The sequence below is a fragment of the Citrus sinensis genome, chromosome 9 (genome assembly GCF_022201045.2).
Source record: "Citrus sinensis cultivar Valencia sweet orange chromosome 9, DVS_A1.0, whole genome shotgun sequence".
NCBI lineage: Eukaryota > Viridiplantae > Streptophyta > Magnoliopsida > Sapindales > Rutaceae > Citrus > Citrus sinensis.
This window is the reverse complement of record NC_068564.1, coordinates 27,992,618-28,012,216: the sequence shown is the minus strand read 5'-3', so window position 1 is coordinate 28,012,216 and position 19,599 is coordinate 27,992,618. Positions and strand designations below refer to the sequence as shown.

Genomic DNA, 19,599 nt, shown 5'->3' with positions numbered 1-19,599 from the left:
AAGGCAATGTGGCAAAATATATACATATAATAATAATAATAATAATAATAATAATAATTCTCAAAGAATGACGACATCTTCATTTTAAAAAAGTGAATGTCACTAATTAAAAAAAAATACATAGTACAATACATTCTCTAATAATTTTTTTTAATATTTTAGTGTGCATCCGTCATTTTAACTATATATATATATATTTTAAATGTAATTTTGTTGTAGGTCAAATTTAGAAAAAGGAAAAAGAGAGGTCAAGCCAGTTAGTCAATTACAACTGTTAATTGGCTTCGTATAGTTATGAGATCGAGATTGTTCATAATAAATCTGATTAGACATAATCAAACTTATTTTTTTTGTTACATGAGAGTGTTGCTCAAATTACAACTCATATTATATGAGATTATAACTGTTATTTTTAATCCTCACTAATACTCGGGGATGTCAACTTCACTCACTAATACTCGGGGATGTCAACTTCACTCATACTTAGATTAAAAAAAAAAAACTATTTTTATTTAATTATACATTATAATTAATGAAGAAAATACCCAAGTTGCATTTGTATCTGGGGGCTCGAACTGAAGGCCGAGTGGCTTGCAATCGGACCCACTTAAATGGACTTGAGGGCGCCCACTGCTACTGCCACGTCACTCTCGCTATTAAACCGCCAAAACGAAGCGGAAAAGAAAAAAAAGGGTCAATGTTGTTCTGTCCCGATATCAAAATTTAATCTTGTTTTAGTACATTATGTTTAATTGAACTGAATCCGTATAAAAGAAAAATAAATACGTGGGTTTACTTAATGGAAATAAGACACTCGCGGTGAAACCCTAATTATCTGCGTGATTGCTTATATGTCACCTGTCAGGTAACAATCTGTAATTATTTTCTTTAAAAATTTCCTTTTAATGGTTTCTTGCTGTTTTTGTGGTTTTTGCGGTTTTTGCGTTGTGATGGAATCCTTAATTTGTTGTTTGGTCAGTCAGAAAATCAATGAAAAGGGAAGAAAATAAGATTGAATAATTTCTTCAGGTCTCTTCTTGTTAGCCAACTGACACGTCAGTCTCACTTAAAAACAGCATAAAAAAATAGAGAGAGATGTTGTTCTTCTATTGCTGAGAAAGTGAATAAGGTCAATAATTTTTTTCTTTTTGAAAGAATAGTAAACCCAAATCATCGAACACTATAAGGAGAAACCCAAATTTCTGCATTGGTGGTTTCTGATTTTGCTAAGCAGGTAATTGTGTAATTATCTTTTTTATTTTTGATGATTTCATTTAATTGTTTGATTTTATTGTGTAATTATGCCATTTTCTTACTTCTTCCGGTTTTTCGTTTGTGAATCTGTACTTGGTTACTGAGAACATGAATGAAAAGATTGAAGAAATTAAAAAGAAAAGTGGGAAAATGATGCCTTTTTTTTGCTATTTTAAATTTTCAGGTTTTCTATTTGTCAATCAAATGGTGTGTTTAGTGTTAACCAAACTTTGAAGGTTTTTTTAATATTGATATACTTTTTTTTCTTATTTATTATTATTGTATTTAATTATTTGCTGCCTTTACTGTAGAGTCTTATCATTGTTCTTATTTTTTGTTGTGAATTTGTTGTTTTAGGTGTGAATAAGAAGTAAGGGGTTTATTATGGCCTCTTCAGATGACGAGGTGGAGGTGGGGCAAAAATTGGTCTCGGATTATTATTTTGAGCATGAGGGTGAGGGGAAACAAAAGGAGATAATTTCGTTTTCTGCTTTGCCAATTCAATGGAATGAAAATGAGAGGACTGGGGGTTGTAAGGAACTTATATACTTGCGTGGTGCAGCTGATTCTGGACTCCAAAAGATTTTTAAGCCTGTAATAGCATGGAAATTTGATCTTACAAACGTGATTCCTGAGATATTTGTGCTTTCTAAAGAGAATAGTTGGATAAAACTTCAAAAGCCCAGGAAGTGCTATGAGGAAATTTATAGGACAATATTGATTATGGTGCATTGCCTTTCATACGCAAAGAGAAATCCAGAAGCAACTGCAAAATCTATCTGGGATTTCTTGTCCAGGTTTTTTTGGTATGTTCCAAACTTTAAAAACTTTTGGGTTTCATTTTTTTTTTTTAACTTTTTCTTCACTGGGAAATCTATTTGGGGTTCCTTGTTTAGGTTCCTAGGAATATTACGAACTTGTCATAATTTTTTTGTTTTTTTTCTCTTTGCACTAATTCCTTTTTTATGATTTTTTTTTAACTTGCTCCCCTCGGTTTATAGCTTGTATGAGGTGAGACCTTCTCAGAATGATTTGGTGGATCACATGGATTTGATCAAGGAAGCGCTTGAAAGGGATGATGTTTTAGCAAAGTCTAAGGTTTGTATGTCTTTTCTATTTACTTGTCATTTCAATTTTAAGAGGATGCTATTTTAGCAAAATTTGAAAATGAAGGTAATTGTTTCTTTTGGTTCATATTCCACAACCTACATTTTTTTTTTCATCCTTTTGACAAATTGGATCTGAAGTTTATTGGTTTTAGTAGATAGCACATGCCACCTTGCTTTCTCTGTGGTTTTAAGGAAAAATGATGAGGTATCCGTTCCTTCTAGTTATGGCTTAGCTATCAGCAATTCTCTTAGATGCTTTTAAAAGCAGAGCATAGTCAGAACCCAAAAGGAAAGAAAGTTTTGTTGTCTGTTTCAAAATTTAATCTTAGATATACTGACAAATGTATGATTTTTTGAACAGTTTCTAGTGACATTTCTTGAGGAGAAGCCGACGAAAAGGAAACTATCAGATGAGGTTTTACTCTTATGCCTGCTTTAGCTGGTCTTGGTGCATTTCTTTTTCATGTTTTTTGTCATAACCTTTCTCGTCTACCATTTTTTTTAATAAGCTTACGACTGTTTTGAGGTAGCGAGCTGATTGAATTTTCAGGTTGTTCAAACTAAGGCAATGTCTGGATTTATAGTCGATGATATGGAAGAAGACATGGTCCATGACACAGAGGAAGATGAATCCAATGAAGAGGATGAATTATTTGATTCCGTTTGTTCTTTTTGTGATAATGGTGGTGACCTTCTATGGTATGAGTTTTTGTTGGTTAAGCTTCAACTTGTATGTCATTGAAGCAATTATTTTGACTTTTGTCATTTGAATGAATGAATTTACTTTATTTTTACAGTGTTTGCTTTATTGTGGTCTTAATCACTAGCATCACCATCTATTTCATCGCTGGTGTTGTTGTTGTCAAAATCGTCAACACGATTTCCTATCAAAGGAAAAAGAAAAGTTATGGATATCATTTTGTTTGTCTTCAAAATCACTGTAACCAAAATGACTTTATTATCAAACTGTGTTTCAATAGGGATCATGCCACTTTGAATTATGCATTTGCAAACTGTTGTCTGCACCTGTTTTATTTTGATATGATTTCCAAACAATAATGAAGCTTGGACTGAATAGAACATTTTTCTATTCCTTTTGAAAAAAAGATGTTCCTTGTGTATATTTTTTCTTTCTTGGGGTTATGATCTCGTGTTTTTTGGTTAATTGACGTCTTTAATTTATTGTATGATTTTGATATCTGATATCTCACAGTTGTGAAGGGAGGTGTTTGAGGTCATTTCACGCAACTATCGATGCCGGTGAAGAATCTCACTGTGCTTCTCTTGGCCTTACCAAGGATGAAGTGGAAGTATGCAATAGCTTCATTTCACCATGTAATTCATTTGTTTTCTAGATGTCTGTATGATTTAACTTGTATTTGCCCTCAACATGGCAGGCAATGCTGAACTTTTTCTGTAAGAATTGTGAATATAAGCAGCACCAGTGCTTTGCTTGTGGGAAGCTAGGCTCCTCTGATAAGGAAACTGGCGCTGAGGTAGAGTTTTTCGATCAGAAACTGGAGGGCTACAAGTTCCTGACTTCTTCGTAATTGCTATATCAAACACTGCATGTTTTTTCACTGTGTGCCTTACACTGAAATAAGATATTTTTCTTTCATTTTTTTTTAAAATCAATTTCAGATATAACATTTGCATTTCCCTGTTTGAAAGGAACAAGTTTTAGTTTGGACGATGATGTGAGCTAACATGGTGAAAAAAGTAAAGTGGAGTCACTTTGAATATTCAATGTTGGCTGTCTAAATGCTATGTATAATTTTCTATTCATACTTGAGGCACAAGCTTTTGAGACAAAATATTTTTCTTTCTTTTTTTAAAAATCAATTTCAGAAATAACATTTGCATTTTTCTGTTTGAAAGCAACATGTTTTGGTTTGGATAATGAAGTGAGCTAACATGGTGAAAAATGTAAGATGGAGTCACTTTAAATATTCAATGATGGCTGTGCAAATGCTATGTATAATTTTCTTCAAGAAACAATACATGGTTAGTCAGAAACATGTCATCTTCTTTTGCATCATGGTTTAATTTTACTCTAATAAAGACATTGAGAAGCTAGATCTTATAATTTTAGATCAGCTCAACTTGTTGAGATGATCTCCATGAATATAGTACCCAAGAGCAATGCTTTGTGATTTTAACAACTAGTTCTCCTACTCAAATTCTTTGCCATCACTAAGTATGCAGGAGGGGGGAAGAAAGCTATTGCTGTTTCATTCGTTATTCATGTTTTCAGCATTAGATGACCATTAGATTTGTTGTCAAAGAAAGCTAGTATTGTTTCATTCATATTCATGTTCTCAGCATTAGATGACCATTACATTTATTGTCAAAAGTGTTTGTTTATCTGTACCAGTGCACTATGATAATCCCCGCTCTTTATTCCGTCAGAATGGTTGACTAATATTGATTTATTCTGCCACAAATTAACATGACTTGAACAATTTAGTTGGTGTATGGATGTCCTTCTCAACAGCTATTCTATGAACAGTTTTTTCCTTTTTTCCAAGTGTCTTTTTAATCAACTATATGGATAGGCATTTTGATTGTTCCTACTTTTTCAATTAACAACTTTTTTAGGTCTTTCCTTGTGTTTCTGCTACCTGCGGTCATTTTTATCACCCACATTGTGTATCAAAATTGCTTTTACGGGATGATGAAGTTGCTGCAGATCAGCTGGCAAAAAGCATAATTGCGGGAGAATCTTTTACTTGTCCGCTTCATAAGTGCTGTATTTGTAAACAAGGAGAGAATAAGGCAGATTCAGACCTACAGTTTGCTGTCTGCAGGCGTTGCCCCAAGGCATACCACAGGAAATGCTTACCGAGGTACTACTTTTTATTCTTTTTCATTTTTCTTATTTTTGGATAGTAGTTGACAGAGAATGTTTGTCTATTTTACATTTATATGCTTGTATTTTAATGTGTTTATCAGGAAGATTGCCTTTGAGGACAAATTAGAAGAAGGTATAATCACAAGAGCCTGGGAGGGTCTATTACCCAATCATCGTATACTAATATATTGCCTGTAAGTATCTGAAACTTGCTGCTTTTATTTTTAGTATTGTTGGGAAGTAACATGCTGAATTTTTTGCTGAATATATTTCCCCAGAAAACATGAGATTGATGATGAAATTGGGACTCCAATCAGAGACCATATTATATTTCCTGGTATTGAAGAAAACAAGACTATTATTGACAGACCTAGAAAAAAACAGTCGTTGGCTTCACCTTCAGGAAAACAGAAAGTTGCATCAACGAAAAGCAGTCTGACCTCAAAAGCTCCCCCTCAAGGAAAATTTTCTGTGAAAGCACTTAAACGTGTGCCTTCTAAGGCTGGTCAGGGTGAAACTATGGAAATAAGTGAGAGGTTACTTGTGGGATCAGATTCCTCAAGGAGAGCAAAAGCAACTGATGTATCCAGAAAGTCTTTCAAGGGAAATGTGAAGTCTCTCTCAGTTCAGGTTGATAGGTCCTCCTCGGTTGACTCAAAGAAAACCTCCCTGGGTGAGAGGTTATATGCTGCTTTTGTGACTGAGGGGACCGAACAAACAAAGTTTGGGAAACAGGATAACTCAGACAGAGAAACCAGTAGAACAGTGACAGTTAAGCCTCTTAGAAAAAAGTTAATTAGTGAGCTGCCTTCATTAGATGAAGATTCTAAGAGAAGGTGATCTTATATTATTGCATCTTTTACAATAGTTATATTTACCTTTATTAACTTTATCTTAGAGCACTGGGTGCGTGATAGTAGTGACCGACTTTGTTTAATGCTTTCATGTTTACAGTATATTTTGTCTCAATCTATATTTATTCTTACAATGTAGACTGTCATCCTTGATGAAAGATGCTGCTTCTTCAGTAAGAATGGAAGAGATTCTGAAAAGGCACAAAATTCCATCAACCCATGCATACGCGTCAAAATCTGCTGTGGACAAGGCCATCACATTAGGAAAGGTGGAAGGCTCCGTTGAGGTATATAGATTGTCAATTTTGATGGTGTTAATTATACCTTAGTCATTGACTATATTGTCAATTTCATGTTTATGTATGCAGGCTATTCGTACTGCATTAAAAAAGCTAGATGTAGATGGAAGCAGTATTGAAGATGCAAAAGCTGTTTGTGAGCCAGAAGTTCTAAGCCAGATATTTAAGTGGAAGGTGGTTGCATTATTTTATCTATTACCTTTGCACTGATTGTGCATGTAAGGATTGTTTGTGTTTAGAAATAGTTTAAAGAAGAATTGGTTTACTAAATTGGTATTCTTCTTTTTGTTTCCCCTCGTGATAATATTGAAAATTTTGAATTATAGTTTGTTGACAATTTTAGATGTAGGAAGGTAGATTTATGTAGCATGGACCTAAGACTTATTTTCTGCTTGTGGTCCAGCTGTCCTCAACTCTCTGTGACATGTTCATGGAAGTTGTCAACTATCTGCAATTTCTCATGAATGCCCATCGTGTAACTCATGCTCCTAGCTGGTTGTACTTAGTTTTTTGACTCTTGCCTTTTATCATGTTACAAATGATTTTGACTTTTCTCTACGACTGTGTTTATAAGAGAAAAGCATGTAATTCTTTTGAAAACTGGAACATTTTTTCTTGAAATTTTACTGAGATTCTTATGTTTTTCCAATTAGGTTGCACAAGTTTGTTAAATAAGCTAAAACGTGTTTTATCTTTTATTTTCTCATGGGCATAAGACTACAAGGAAATCACATTTGGCCATATTGTATAACTCATGATATCATTGCTCTGAGTTTTGACTCTTGGTGTTTTTCATATTAGGTTATCTTCTCTCTTTTGTTTATTATTATTTTGGTTATTATTTTAAATAACTTTCTTTTGTCATTTTGTCTTAGAACAAACTCAAAGTTTATCTTGCACCATTTTTACATGGTATGAGATATACATCATTTGGTCGCCATTTTACTAAAGTGGACAAACTTCAAGCGGTAAGTTTATTTCATTTCGTTCACTAACCCCCAGTGATTCTCTAAAATTATTATTAGTATAATTATTTTAAAGTTTCTTTTCATCTTGCATACTTTTGCCATCAAAGTAATGGAGGAGTTTATATTTTACCCCGTCTATAAAAGCAGTGTTTTTGATTGTTGACGAGCATATAATATTATGAAGAATGGTACTTTATGTGCAGATAGTCGACAAGCTTCATTGGTATGTAAATGATGGTGATATGGTAAGTATTTATGTCCTTTTTCTTAGCTTTTAATATTTTTTGTATGTTGGGTATTTTTCTATCTTTGTTTTATTATGGAGTATGGCTTAGAACATGCTTTGAGTTTAATGGTTGTTGGATAATATCCTTCTTGCTTCTAATTTAGTGGCTGGAATTGCTGAATCTTTGAATTGTAGCTGTATCCACATAGATTATGCAAATTGTACAATTCTATAAGATGGTTATTCTGGGTGAGGATAGTTATGTATTTATGCATAGGATATGACACAATCTGTTCACACAGTCATAAACAAGGCCATCTAAAATGGATGGAAACCACATGCTTGAAAAGGAGAATAGGAATTTGGTGAAATTTATTTATTTATTCCCTTCTGCCAGTGGCAGTTTTAACAGGGAGAAGAGACATTAATTGCAATGTCATCAATTACTATGTAAGATTCACCTGGGAATTGCGTCAGTACTGAATGAAATCTTGCTATTATAACTCGGCCATAAGTTAACTATAGAATTGTCTTTTTCATTTGTGGTGTAGGTGATTTTCCATTAGCTGCTGTTGCATTTGTTGCATTTGTTTGTGTCATCTTTATTTGTGTTGAGTTTCAATTCGCAACTATTGTTCTGTTAGCCACATTATTTTGTTAAAACAGTTAGATTGCCTAGCTCTATGAAGATTAAGTTACACTTATTATTTGCTTGTGATGTTGACTACAAGCATATTGTTTATATTTAATTTACATCCATAAATATTTATGTGAACTGCCTGATTGTCGGTTCTCCTGGGAACAGATTGTGGACTTCTGCTGCGGTGCTAACGATTTTAGCTGCCTAATGAAAAAGAAGCTTGACGAAACGGGAAAGAACTGCTTGTACAAAAATTATGATATTTTGCCAGCAAAGGTAATCTTCACCTCACTGTTTTGTCTTGTATACAAGTGTAGTATGTGCCAATGCTGATCAATAATATGTTAACTCAGTTTCTAATGTTGCTCTCGTGGTAAAATTGGAAGAGTGAAGAACGGGTTTTGGCCCAATTTCATTTTGTTTATTTACTTATTTTTCGCAAGTAAATGATGGATGAACACAGTATGGTTGTGTATTTTGACAAGATACGGAATTTATTAAGCAAATTCTGCTGACTAAATTAGGGGTAGGCAAAAAAACCATTGCCTCAAAAAAAGGGAACCGAACTGATTTAATTTTTTTTTTTTTAAAAAAAAGATCAGTTTATATGAGAAAAAGGGAAAACCAAAAAAATTAGAAATACAAAGGAAATTATGATTTAAAACCAAGAAAACCAAACTGACCGGGAAACTTAACCAATTTGGTTTGGTTTGGTTCAGATTATTATTTCTAAAAAAGCTGTTCAATTCGATTTGGAACCAATTTGTTGCCCAACCCTAACTAAACGGTATTTATGTTTTCATAATCGTGAAGATCATGGAACTCCTTTACTGTTTTTCTGGTTTCTAATCTAATGAAATATAGCCAAAAAGTACTTTGTTCTTTACTTTGGGTTCTCAAGTTTTCTTTTTATATATAATTCAATTAATGGTATTTGGTTGTTGATGTCCTCTTTTCCTGCAGAATGATTTTAATTTTGAGAAGAGGGATTGGATGACTGTTGAACCAAAAGAGTTGGCACCAGGGTCACGATTGGTAAGGATAGGTTCTATTTCTTATTTTGGAATTAATAACCATGAATATGCTGCAGTTATTTGAAACTTTGTTGGTAGATGTTTCTCAATTTCTTGTTCTTAATTTTTGAACAGATCATGGGGCTGAATCCTCCTTTTGGGGTTAAAGCAGGTTTAGCAAACAAGTTTATCAATAAGGCTCTTGAGTTTAACCCAAAGCTCCTTATTCTTATTGTTCCCCCAGAAACAGAAAGGTAGGGACATGGGTTTCTCTCCCTCGCTCACTTGCTAGCTTCCTCTATCTCTCATATGTTCAATTCTTTTGCCAGGTTAGATAGAAAGGAATCAGCTTTTGAACTTGTTTGGGAGGATGATCAGTTTTTATCTGGAAAGGTAAATGATAATGTTTTGTGCTTTTCCATTTTATGTAAATATACATATTAATTTCTTGGAATGTGAGCTTTATGGTGGCTTCTTGTTGGCATCTTTGATTTCAGTCATTTTATCTGCCTGGATCTGTTGATGAAAATGATAAACAAATGGATCAGTGGAATATGACAGCACCACCTCTCTATCTTTGGAGCCGTCATGATTATGCTGCCCATCACAAAGCGCTGGCTGAAAAACATGGTCACATATCCAGGCCACAGAGTCGGACACAGATGGAGAGAAACTGCTATGAAACTCATGCCGTAGATCATCCAAAGGAGGAAGGTCAAGGTGATGCCTCCATGCTAATTGATCTTCCTTTGCAAATTAATGTAACAAAGGAGCTCAGAAACGAAGCAAGAGAAGATGACAAAGCTGGCTTCCCTGACAACGCTACTGAAGGAGGGGGTGAAAGCAGTCATGGCCACGGGGACAACCAGTCTGGTAAGACTTCAAGGAAGAGGAAGCGCGATAGGAAAAAACATGGAAGTGGAATGAGAGAAAACTCACCTTTGGATGGGCAGAATCGTGGAAGGCATCTAGCGAGTGGGATACATGGAATGTCAAAACATTCACCAGCCAACATAGCTAATGTCAGTCCCTTATTGGAGGGTCACTCATCCAAATCTATTGATATGCCTTCACATGTTGGATCCGGAGATAATGATTGTCAACATTTCAGCAACAAGGGAATGCCTCTCTCTTCCCCAACCATTGTTATTGATGGCACGTCCCCATTGGGAGTTCACTCATCCAAAACTATTGAGATGCTATCTCATGATGATGGTTATCAATGTGACCAAATGCCTCACAGGTCCCCTGTCAATGTGAGTAGTGGAATATTGGAAGGTGAATCATCCAAACCTATTGAGATACCTGCCCTTTCTGGAATTGGTGACGGTGGTTATGAACATTTCGGTGTTGGAATGTCTCATCATTCTGCAGCCACTGTGATCGATGGTGCATCTTCATTGCAAGGTCTCTCATCCAAATCTATTGAGATGCCTTCATATACTCAATTTGACGACAATGTTCATCAACATTTTGAGGACAAGGGGGTGCCTCGCTGTTCTCCCGCCAAAGTGATTGCCAAATCCTCATTGGAAGATCATTCCTCCAAATCTATTGATATACCTTCACAAACTGGGTTTGGCAGTGATTATCAACATCATGAGCCGACCAGATCTAGCTCACATATTGGAACAACTTATTATGGGACCCAGGCTGGTATTCCCAATGACATGGGTAGCTATGGCATGAGCAGTTTAAACAATGGACTTTCACATGGTGCTAACTTGGATGAACGGTATACTGGGTATGTAAGAAACACAGATAGCCTTGGTTATAGGCCCTCCATGAGCACTGACAGGGAATTGACTATGTGGCCACTGGCACGAATATACGGGCAAGACTTTCCAGCACCTACCCCTGGATATGGTCAGATGGGATCAGTGCCATCTAATTTATATGGGAATCTGGGTTCTAGTGCTGAAGCATCCTATAGAATGAGCACATCTGCTATGGATCGTTATGCACCTCGACTGCATCAATTGAATAACACGAGGATGAATACTTTCAGGTCTGAGCCATTCATGCCGAGTAGATTTGGCTTTTATGACTCTAGAGCACCGCAACCTGGCTTCTTTGCAGACATGGACTTTGGTCCTGGTTTTCATCCCCCGTTTCCACAACAAGGCTCTGGAGGTTGGCTCGATGATTGAATCTTTCGCATATCTTTCGCAGGTATGATAGAGCAGTAGTATGTTCTCTCCGGTAGATAGTTGCTGCAAGCTATATGTAGTTTGTTTTTTTCCCCCTCAACTAGTGGGGAATTAAACAGTGTTGTACATAATGTGATTATGTCTTGATGGATATTCTTTTTCAAACAGAAAAATGAATCCGTTTGACTATTCTTGATAATATTTGTTACTAGTGAGATGTTTAAAGCTAGTGAATCCTTCATGTGCGTGCACTGCCTTCGATTCACATATATTGTTTGCTTACTAAAACTAAATTCAAACACGTTAAGGTTTGTGTTTGATATAGGGATGGCAAAATAACCCGGATCCGGACGAATTCGGATAATCCGGGCGGGTTGAACCCGCATCGGAATATAAAAAAATCTGGGTCCGGAATAAATTTTAATAATCCGGATATATCCGGGTCCGGGTTTAGGTTAACCCGGACCCGGATATTTAATTTTTATATTATTTTTTAATTAATTTTATTGATTAATCTAAATGTGTTATTGTTTAGAAATGTATTGATTTTTTATTTTTAGAATTTTAGAAATTAATATTGATTCATTGATCCGGGTTCAAAATCCGGAATCCAGAAACCTGGATTTTTCCGGGTTGAACTCGGACCCGGACCCAGGTGAAAAAATCCGGGTTAAAATTCGGGTCCGGAAAAAAAAATGGTATCCGGGTCCGGATCCGAAAAGGCTAAACCCGGACCCGGACCCGCATTTTGCCATCCCTAGTTTGATATACCAACTTACCACGTAAGTCGAATTGTATCTTAAATTTTGTTTTACGTTTGTGCTTTTGTTCGAATTATTGTTTGTCGGATTGCAAATCTTATGTTCTCTCTATAATTCGTAATAATTAATGTACTAAGTAATTAAAGAAAGGGTAGTTATCTTTTGAATAAAACTAAAATACAATGACCGTGCGGTTGAAATAATAATTGTAATAAAAGCCTTTTTCCTTTTTTCTTCATTTTTATTGTTTCCAATTCATTTTCCTTTCTTCATCATTATCATTCTCCCTCTGAATCTTGCCACCGTCCATCTCGGTGTTGTTACACAGTCGTTTAATTAATTCATGTGGAGTTATACTACTTTGAAATGAAAAAGAACAAACAAATGATTGTGGTTAAAAAGTTTTATTCATATGCACCTGCTGCGAGAACATTCGTCTTCTTTGTTAATAGTACTAGTTTCTATCAATCATTTTCCTATTAAATGTGACGTATTGCGTAACACTATCATAAATTGTTGTACCAAAGTGATGAGAAATGAAGAGAATCAAAATGGCATGGTCTCTCCATTGTCATCTTTGGAATACAAAGAGATTTTGTCCTTGTTTTGAAAAAATACCATTTCTCTGAAGAGATTGCTTACCCTATCGCTTTATTACTAGTTGTTGAATTTTATGGCGGCCGCTAACAAAGTGCAATATGTCACGTCAATTGTAGCATAAACCTTTTATATAAATTTCAACTTTGTTCTACTCTAAATTATAATAGTTTCTAAAATAATAAAGTCAAAATAATTCAAAGACGGCTTATATGAGGTAAGATTAATTTTTATCTCCAAATCAACATTTCCATCTAAAACATGATGGAGAGAGAGATCGAGAAGTTGCAAATTGAGTATTGCAAAGGAAGAGAAACGAATTAAGAAATGGATGGTGAATTCAAGAACCTTCTTCAGGTATGGATTTTGACCACAACTTGTTTAACCTATTGTTATTACATACCATCAAAAATCCCAAGCGGAACTTCAAGGCTTCTTTCTCTTCTTCCCATTTTTTACCTATTAACGATCCTCCCCTTGAAACTTCACACGATCCATCTGTGTGTCTTCACGGCTTTTCTCCTCGTATGGCTCACCAACTTCAAGCTCCTCCTCTTTGCTTTTGATCAAGGCCCTTTATCTCCACCCCCATCAAAACTTTCCCATTTCATCTCCATAGCTTGTCTTCCAATAAAGCTCAAAACAAATAACACAAACCCATCTCGCAAAAAGATGCAAAAACCTCTTCAAAAATCATTTCCAATCTTTTCCAGGTCAACGTTGTTGGCTATAAAAGTAGTTCTTTTTGTTGTGCTACTCCATGCATATAAATATAAACAATATTTGCATCAAAAACTCATCATTATCATCTGCATGTTATATATATACCTTCTACTTGAAACTGTTTTAGCCGTGTGCTCAGCTCTGGCTCAGGCCATTTTAGGGCTGGAGCTCGAGCGTCAGTTCAATGAGCCCTACCTTTCCACCTCACTCCAAGACTTCTGGGGACGTAGGTGGAATCTCATGGTTACCAGTGTTCTACACTCTACCGTATATGATCCCGTACGCCGTATTTCTACGCGTTTGATCGATGACAAGTGGGCCGCACTCCCAGCCGTCTTGGCGACATTCGCCGTGTCGGGCGTAATGCACGACATTATTTATTGTTATCTCACACGCGCGCCTCCTACGTGGGAGATGACGTCATTTTTTATCCTACATGGCACGTGTTTGACTATGGAGCTGGCGGCCAAGAGGGAGTTGACTGACGGCCGGTGGCGGTTGCACCCGGCGGTCTCCTGTCTCTTGCTGTTGGTGTTTCTGTTAATGTCAGGTCTTTGGCTGTTTAGTCCTCCGCTGTTGAGAGGTGGTGTGAATGAGAAAATGATGAGGGAGGTCCTCACTTTTGCAAATTTGATCAAGAATGAAGGGATTGCTTTAATGAAGATTTTACATGAAAAGACCATCTTTGTGTTTTCCATTTGAATGCAACTTTATGTACATTAGCCAGTGGCGTGCATGCAATAAACTTTAATGTGCATATATATGTTAAAGATTACAAATTTATGCGGCAAAGTCTTTTCGTGTTCCAGGAGTATTGCTCTTTTTTATTCATTCAATGTTTGTCATATCTGTGTTTTAACTTTATGATAATTTGTATGCATACGTTTGTTGAAGTAATGAATGATTAAGAAATAATGTTGTAGTAGAAATACTAATGACATTCTAATTGATAAATAAATAAATAAATAATCAAACTTTTATATATATTTAAAAAAAATTGGTTTCTTTACATTAATTATATATTCTTTGATTTGTCGTGTGTGTGGAAATTATGTAAGAAGCAGAAATGTGTCAAAAAAGACGGCTTCCAAATATAACTTTTGAGCAAATTAGAAAATGTGAGTGCCATTGTTAACACGAATAAGCCTGTACATAAAGCGGCTATAAGTTGTAGTGGCTACATAAAATGTCATGCTTCAGGCTTCATTGTTCAAGCTATAGCTATGGCACGCGTATTTCATGCATTTATGGTATAACTATAAGAAGTACTTGAAATTTTGCAGTATTTGTATTAATCTTTTACGACATAGAATTTCAAAATTCGAGATACTTTGTTGAAAAGAAGCAAGCTGGCACCGCCCTTCTAGATGGGGTTGCCAGTCATTATCAACATTCAAAATTCATTCAAATCTTGAAGAAATTTAAAAAAATAATATTATTTTATAGTCATTTTTAGCTATAAAAAGAGAGATTCTCCAAGCATCCAAAAATTCAATTTCTTGTGAGAGAAAGAGAGTTGAGGGATTTTTGAAGTTTTTTAGAGTTTAGTGAGAAATTGGGTGTATATGGGGCTTGAGTGAGAAATTATTTTCTAAGAGTGTGGCTGTAATAATTTTCCACATAGTGAATAATTTTTTTCTGATTGTCCTTTGACAACGGTCATGGTTTTTCTCCGAATTTAAAGTTTTCCACAGAAATCTTGTGTTGTGTGATTGGTGTATTCTCCATTTAATTTTTTTTTATTAATTTGTTGCTCGACAAATTGCTTGAAGTGATCTTAGAAGGAAACTCAATTTCCTAACACAATCAAAAGCAAGATATACTTCATGAATAAAGAGATATTAACTTACCGAGGGGGATGGGTGAGTTTAGGTTTCGATTACTTCATGAATAACGTCTAAAATATTCTTCAATTCATTGATTCCAACACAATATTTTACACATTTACAAGATTGAACTTTTAATTTATATAAAATTTTATAAGTGAAACATTATGCATATGTTCATCCTTTAAAAAAAAAAAAAGAAGAAGAGAGAATCATGTGCAATGTTTGAATTTTAATTACAAAAATTTTTAAATTAATTTAAAATATAAAATATAATTGTATCATTGGTTCGGTAAATGGGTTAGGAACTTTAACCCTAATCTAACACTGAAAAAAATCGTGTCGACCCAAACTAATAATCATGTCAAATATGACGATACATACCTGTTTATTTGTGTCATGTTCATATAAGATAGTTGGATTATGTCAAATTTTGCCACCTCTAAGTATGACATTTGCATTCACCTCAAGACCGCTTATTGTCTTTCATATAATATTAAAAAATGTGAAATTACAGTTTTATCTCTTTTAAAATTTGTTTTAACTACTTAGAGGTACTTGATTGTCTTTTAATACCCTATTCATTTTTTTTTCTTATTTACAATTAATAGCGTTGACCAATTAAAATTTATTTATTTATTTATTTTGAGAGGAAGAGAAACTTCATTGTAAAAGAAACTACCGAAATATTAATCTAATCCTATCAAGACCAGCCCCAAGATCCAGACCTGATTGAGTAAATTAACCCTAATATAAAATATAAAGCCAAACAACAAATAAATCCAAGCAAACAAACAGTACAACCAGATTTACAAGAATCGACACCCTTAATCCTTTCTCTTTAATGACAGGAAACAACCAGATTTACAAAGGAGACTTCAATCAGTTAAATTACGAAATTAATTTAAATTGAGCAATTACCAATAACTTGAGTAACCAGTAACTATCCATAAAAAATATATTAAGTGTGGAAAAGTTTCCTTTCAAATCAAATGACCCATAATAATCTCATTATTGATAGTATAATTCTTTTACAGCAACACTCAAAATTCCTCATAAAACTCTCTTCCAATTGAAATTACTTATAAATTAATCAATTTCTTGTTTTGAATGGAAATTCAGTTAGACACTTAGATAAGTTATTATTTTAACAAAGTTTTTACACCAACCTCATTTAGTAATTATATTTTAATTAAAAGATATTTTCTGAGAAAATTATAAGAATTAAGAGTTATGAAAATAAATATAATATGATAATAATAAAAATTAAGATGAACTTAGTATTTTAGGATTTGTATATAATTTAAAAAATAATTTTTAAATAAAATTTGATGAGAAGATGATTAATTTTAATATACAGATTTGTGTTTTATTAATTACATTGACAGTATTTTAAGAAATAAATCTAAAAGGATTGTTGTGAGGATTTTAGAAGGGTGTTGAAAGCTCACCCATAATTAAAATTGGAGTAAGCCTTTTGACACCCTTCTAAATTCCTTATAAAACCCTTCTTCAGTTGAATTACTCTCTCTATCCAATGCTCCTGGTTCATTACTCAAAACAGACTCTGTGATATGTTGGTTGATCTTGATTCCGTCGTGCTACATTGGCCATGGACCAACTGCGAGAGTTGGGAGTAAAATATTATGGCCCTTGAAGAAGAGAGCGAGACAGCAGCAGGTAAAAAGATACAAACAGAAAGTGTAAATGGCCCGACCCGATTTGGTCCGAAAGCCCATTTAAATAATAATGGTAAAATCACATTAAAAAACTGTGATGGTTGTAAATCGTGGTGGATTCTACTAAAATAATGCTCTCCTATTTATTTATTTTTATAAATAATAATTGTGAATAACTCCACCTTCTAATGCCTATATATACCATTTCTTTGCTAATGAATGAATACAATTCAATTTCTCGCTTAAGGCACTTTACTTGTTTTCTTCAATCTTCATTTGAGTATTCTTTACTTAAATATCATCGTTAAATAATTATTTATATACAATCCCTTTAAATTATAACATCCATTATCTCCAAATTTATAACAGTGATAAAAATACTAATAACATAAACTGGCAAGTGTTAACATCAATAAACATGTGTGTATATGTATATATATGCACTTTTTTCCCCATTCTTCTTGCCTTTTTTAAATAGAACAACATTGGCCATAATTGAATATTGATTTGATAAAGAATGAACCGATGATCCACAATTCTCTCTATTGAAATTAACGTCTTATGTTAAAACCAATAGAAAATCGGGGAGACAACCCATTGCCAACCAAGTTTCCTTCGATGATAGGATGGTCCACAAAAAAAATGAAAAAAAAAAAAATCAGTCGATTCGATATAACGAAATTTCGTTACGTATATCATTTTGTGGTTGAAATGAAAAGATTTGAGATTTCTTGTTTATACTAAGCCATCATTATATTTAAAGATGAACATAAGATAGATCAATAGAGAGAGAAATAGCTAGGGATCTCTGCAAATCAAAGGAGCTGAAGATTAGTTAAAAGAGTACCAAATTAAGATGAATGGTGAGGTCAAGAACTCGATGAAGGTATGGATTCTAGCAATTTTATCTTATGTTTGAGCTGTGGTTAATTACCACGTGCATAGCATCATAATTCCCAGAAGGACTTCTAAGGCTTCTATCTCTCTTTTCCTGTTTCCACCTCTTCACATCCTCCCATTAAATCTTCCCCCTATACATTTTTTTGGTGCCGCATCCTTCTTCCTTGACAACTTCAAGCTTCTGCTTTTTGCTTTTGAGCAAAGGCCCTTTATCTCAAGTCTCAACTCAATAATAATCTTTTCCATTTCCTATCGATAGCTTGTCTCCCCATAAAATTCAAACCATCCTCTCCGGTTTAATATTTAAAGGCAGTGCTCAAATTTTTTGGAACTTATGAAAGGCATTGTGACATAGGTAGGTAGCATTATTGTCAACAAATTAGTATCTTTCTTGCATTCATTTGTACCACCATTCACTATATTAATTTGTCAATCAAGCAGCCCTTAATTTATTTTCAGCTTATAACATATGGTGGAGGTTTGTCACACCATTCGCTCTATATTAATTGAATTATTAACGTGTGATTTTGGATCATATCATCTTCATTATGCAGTGGGTTACGCTTACGCAATGTTTCACATCATCTGCAGGAGTAGGATTTCACTTTTGTGTCACAATGTAGAACTAATTTTAGGACCAATTTGGTAATATTGTAAATTTTAAAATAATTATTATTATATGTGTTAAAGAAATAATCACTTGTGAAAGGAATTAGTTAAATTTTTGATAAAATTTATTTTTGAATGTGTTGTAAGTTTTAAGAACAGTCATATATGTTTGGTAAATCTTACTATTAAATCGTTATAAAAGTGTAAATAACTAAATTAAATATAACATTGAATGCAATTTATTTACACATTTATAAACATGTATATAAATTTTTTTATTATGTATATATAATAATTGATAACTAAAATAAAATTTATATTATTAAATTTATTTTTATTTTGTTATCTCAAAATAATAATAATAATAATAATCTATCTAAGGTTAATGATTTTATTTCTTAATTAATAAAGATAATTTTAAATTTTTATAATAAATATGAGGGTATATATAAACTTATATTAAATACAAAATTGATTCTCAAAATTAAATTTTAAAAAAAATCTTTACTTTTCAAAATCTACTGTAAAATAGAGAGATTTTACTAAAAAATGATTTCTAAAAAATTACCAAAATATCGAAATTAACTTTTTTTTAAAAAAAATTCACTTTTAAACCTCTAAAAAATAGTTTCAAACAAGTAATTAGTATCAAAATAAATTAAAGTAAGAGTGGAGCTATTGGCACCACATTATTAATCTCTTAAAACCCTTTTTCTATACATACGCATAAAATAATTTAAAATATGATATTACTTGTATTAACACCAAAATCCACAAATAACCCTATTCGTTTTTGCCTAAACCATTGATATGTCAAATCTCAAATATCACATCAATTAAATAAATTTGTCTCCCAACTCATTTTCACTAGTAGCTACATTCATTAAAATTTGTCAACTACTCAAAACTTCTCATATGAGTTTCACAATATCAAAAGCACATGGCGACAAAGAAGAAAGTTCAGGATATTGTATTGGTAGAAATATTTGAGTGATCTGATAAGAAAACTGCAAATGGCTATAATGAGTTCTAAACTTTTCTTTAAAAAAAAAAAAAGAATTCTAAACTTAATAACTATATCACACATTTGTCAGTCTGTAAATTCAACAAATTTTTTTTAAATTGAACTGCAATTTTGCC

General features: G+C 33.5%; 1 protein-coding gene across 3 annotated transcripts; it reads left to right on the top strand.

The window, feature by feature from the left end:
• The first annotated feature begins 678 nt into the window (after nucleotides 1-678).
• On the top strand, nucleotides 679-11,609 carry LOC102629462 (protein ENHANCED DOWNY MILDEW 2). Of its 3 annotated transcripts, none has more exons than XM_006474910.4 (19): nucleotides 679-865; nucleotides 1,612-2,060; nucleotides 2,256-2,352; nucleotides 2,725-2,778; nucleotides 2,914-3,062; nucleotides 3,577-3,673; nucleotides 3,761-3,859; nucleotides 4,962-5,209; nucleotides 5,316-5,408; nucleotides 5,493-6,050; nucleotides 6,208-6,355; nucleotides 6,437-6,541; nucleotides 7,243-7,335; nucleotides 7,539-7,580; nucleotides 8,367-8,477; nucleotides 9,165-9,236; nucleotides 9,350-9,468; nucleotides 9,544-9,607; nucleotides 9,712-11,609. In XM_006474910.4, the coding sequence occupies exons 2-19, from the start codon at nucleotides 1,639-1,641 to the stop codon at nucleotides 11,362-11,364; spliced, it is 4,224 nt and encodes a 1,407-aa protein (XP_006474973.1). In that variant the 5' UTR covers nucleotides 679-865; nucleotides 1,612-1,638; the 3' UTR covers nucleotides 11,365-11,609. The 3 variants fall into 3 exon arrangements, with proteins under 3 accessions (XP_006474973.1, XP_006474975.1, XP_052290458.1); XM_006474912.4 differs by lacking the exon at nucleotides 679-865 and adding an exon at nucleotides 915-1,234; XM_052434498.1 differs by lacking the exon at nucleotides 679-865 and adding an exon at nucleotides 1,475-1,490.
• Nucleotides 11,610-19,599: the final 7,990 nt, after the last annotated feature.

Excerpts from the sequence above, each read along its gene's own strand:
- LOC102629462 (XM_006474910.4), top strand. The coding sequence starts at position 1,639 with ATGGCCTCTTCAGATGACGAGGTGGAGGTGGGGCAAAAATTGGTCTCG. Across the intron at positions 2,061-2,255 it reads TTCTTGTCCAGGTTTTTTTG|CTTGTATGAGGTGAGACCTT; the intron begins GTATGTTCCAAA and ends CTCGGTTTATAG. Across the intron at positions 8,478-9,164 it reads ATGATATTTTGCCAGCAAAG|AATGATTTTAATTTTGAGAA; the intron begins GTAATCTTCACC and ends CTTTTCCTGCAG.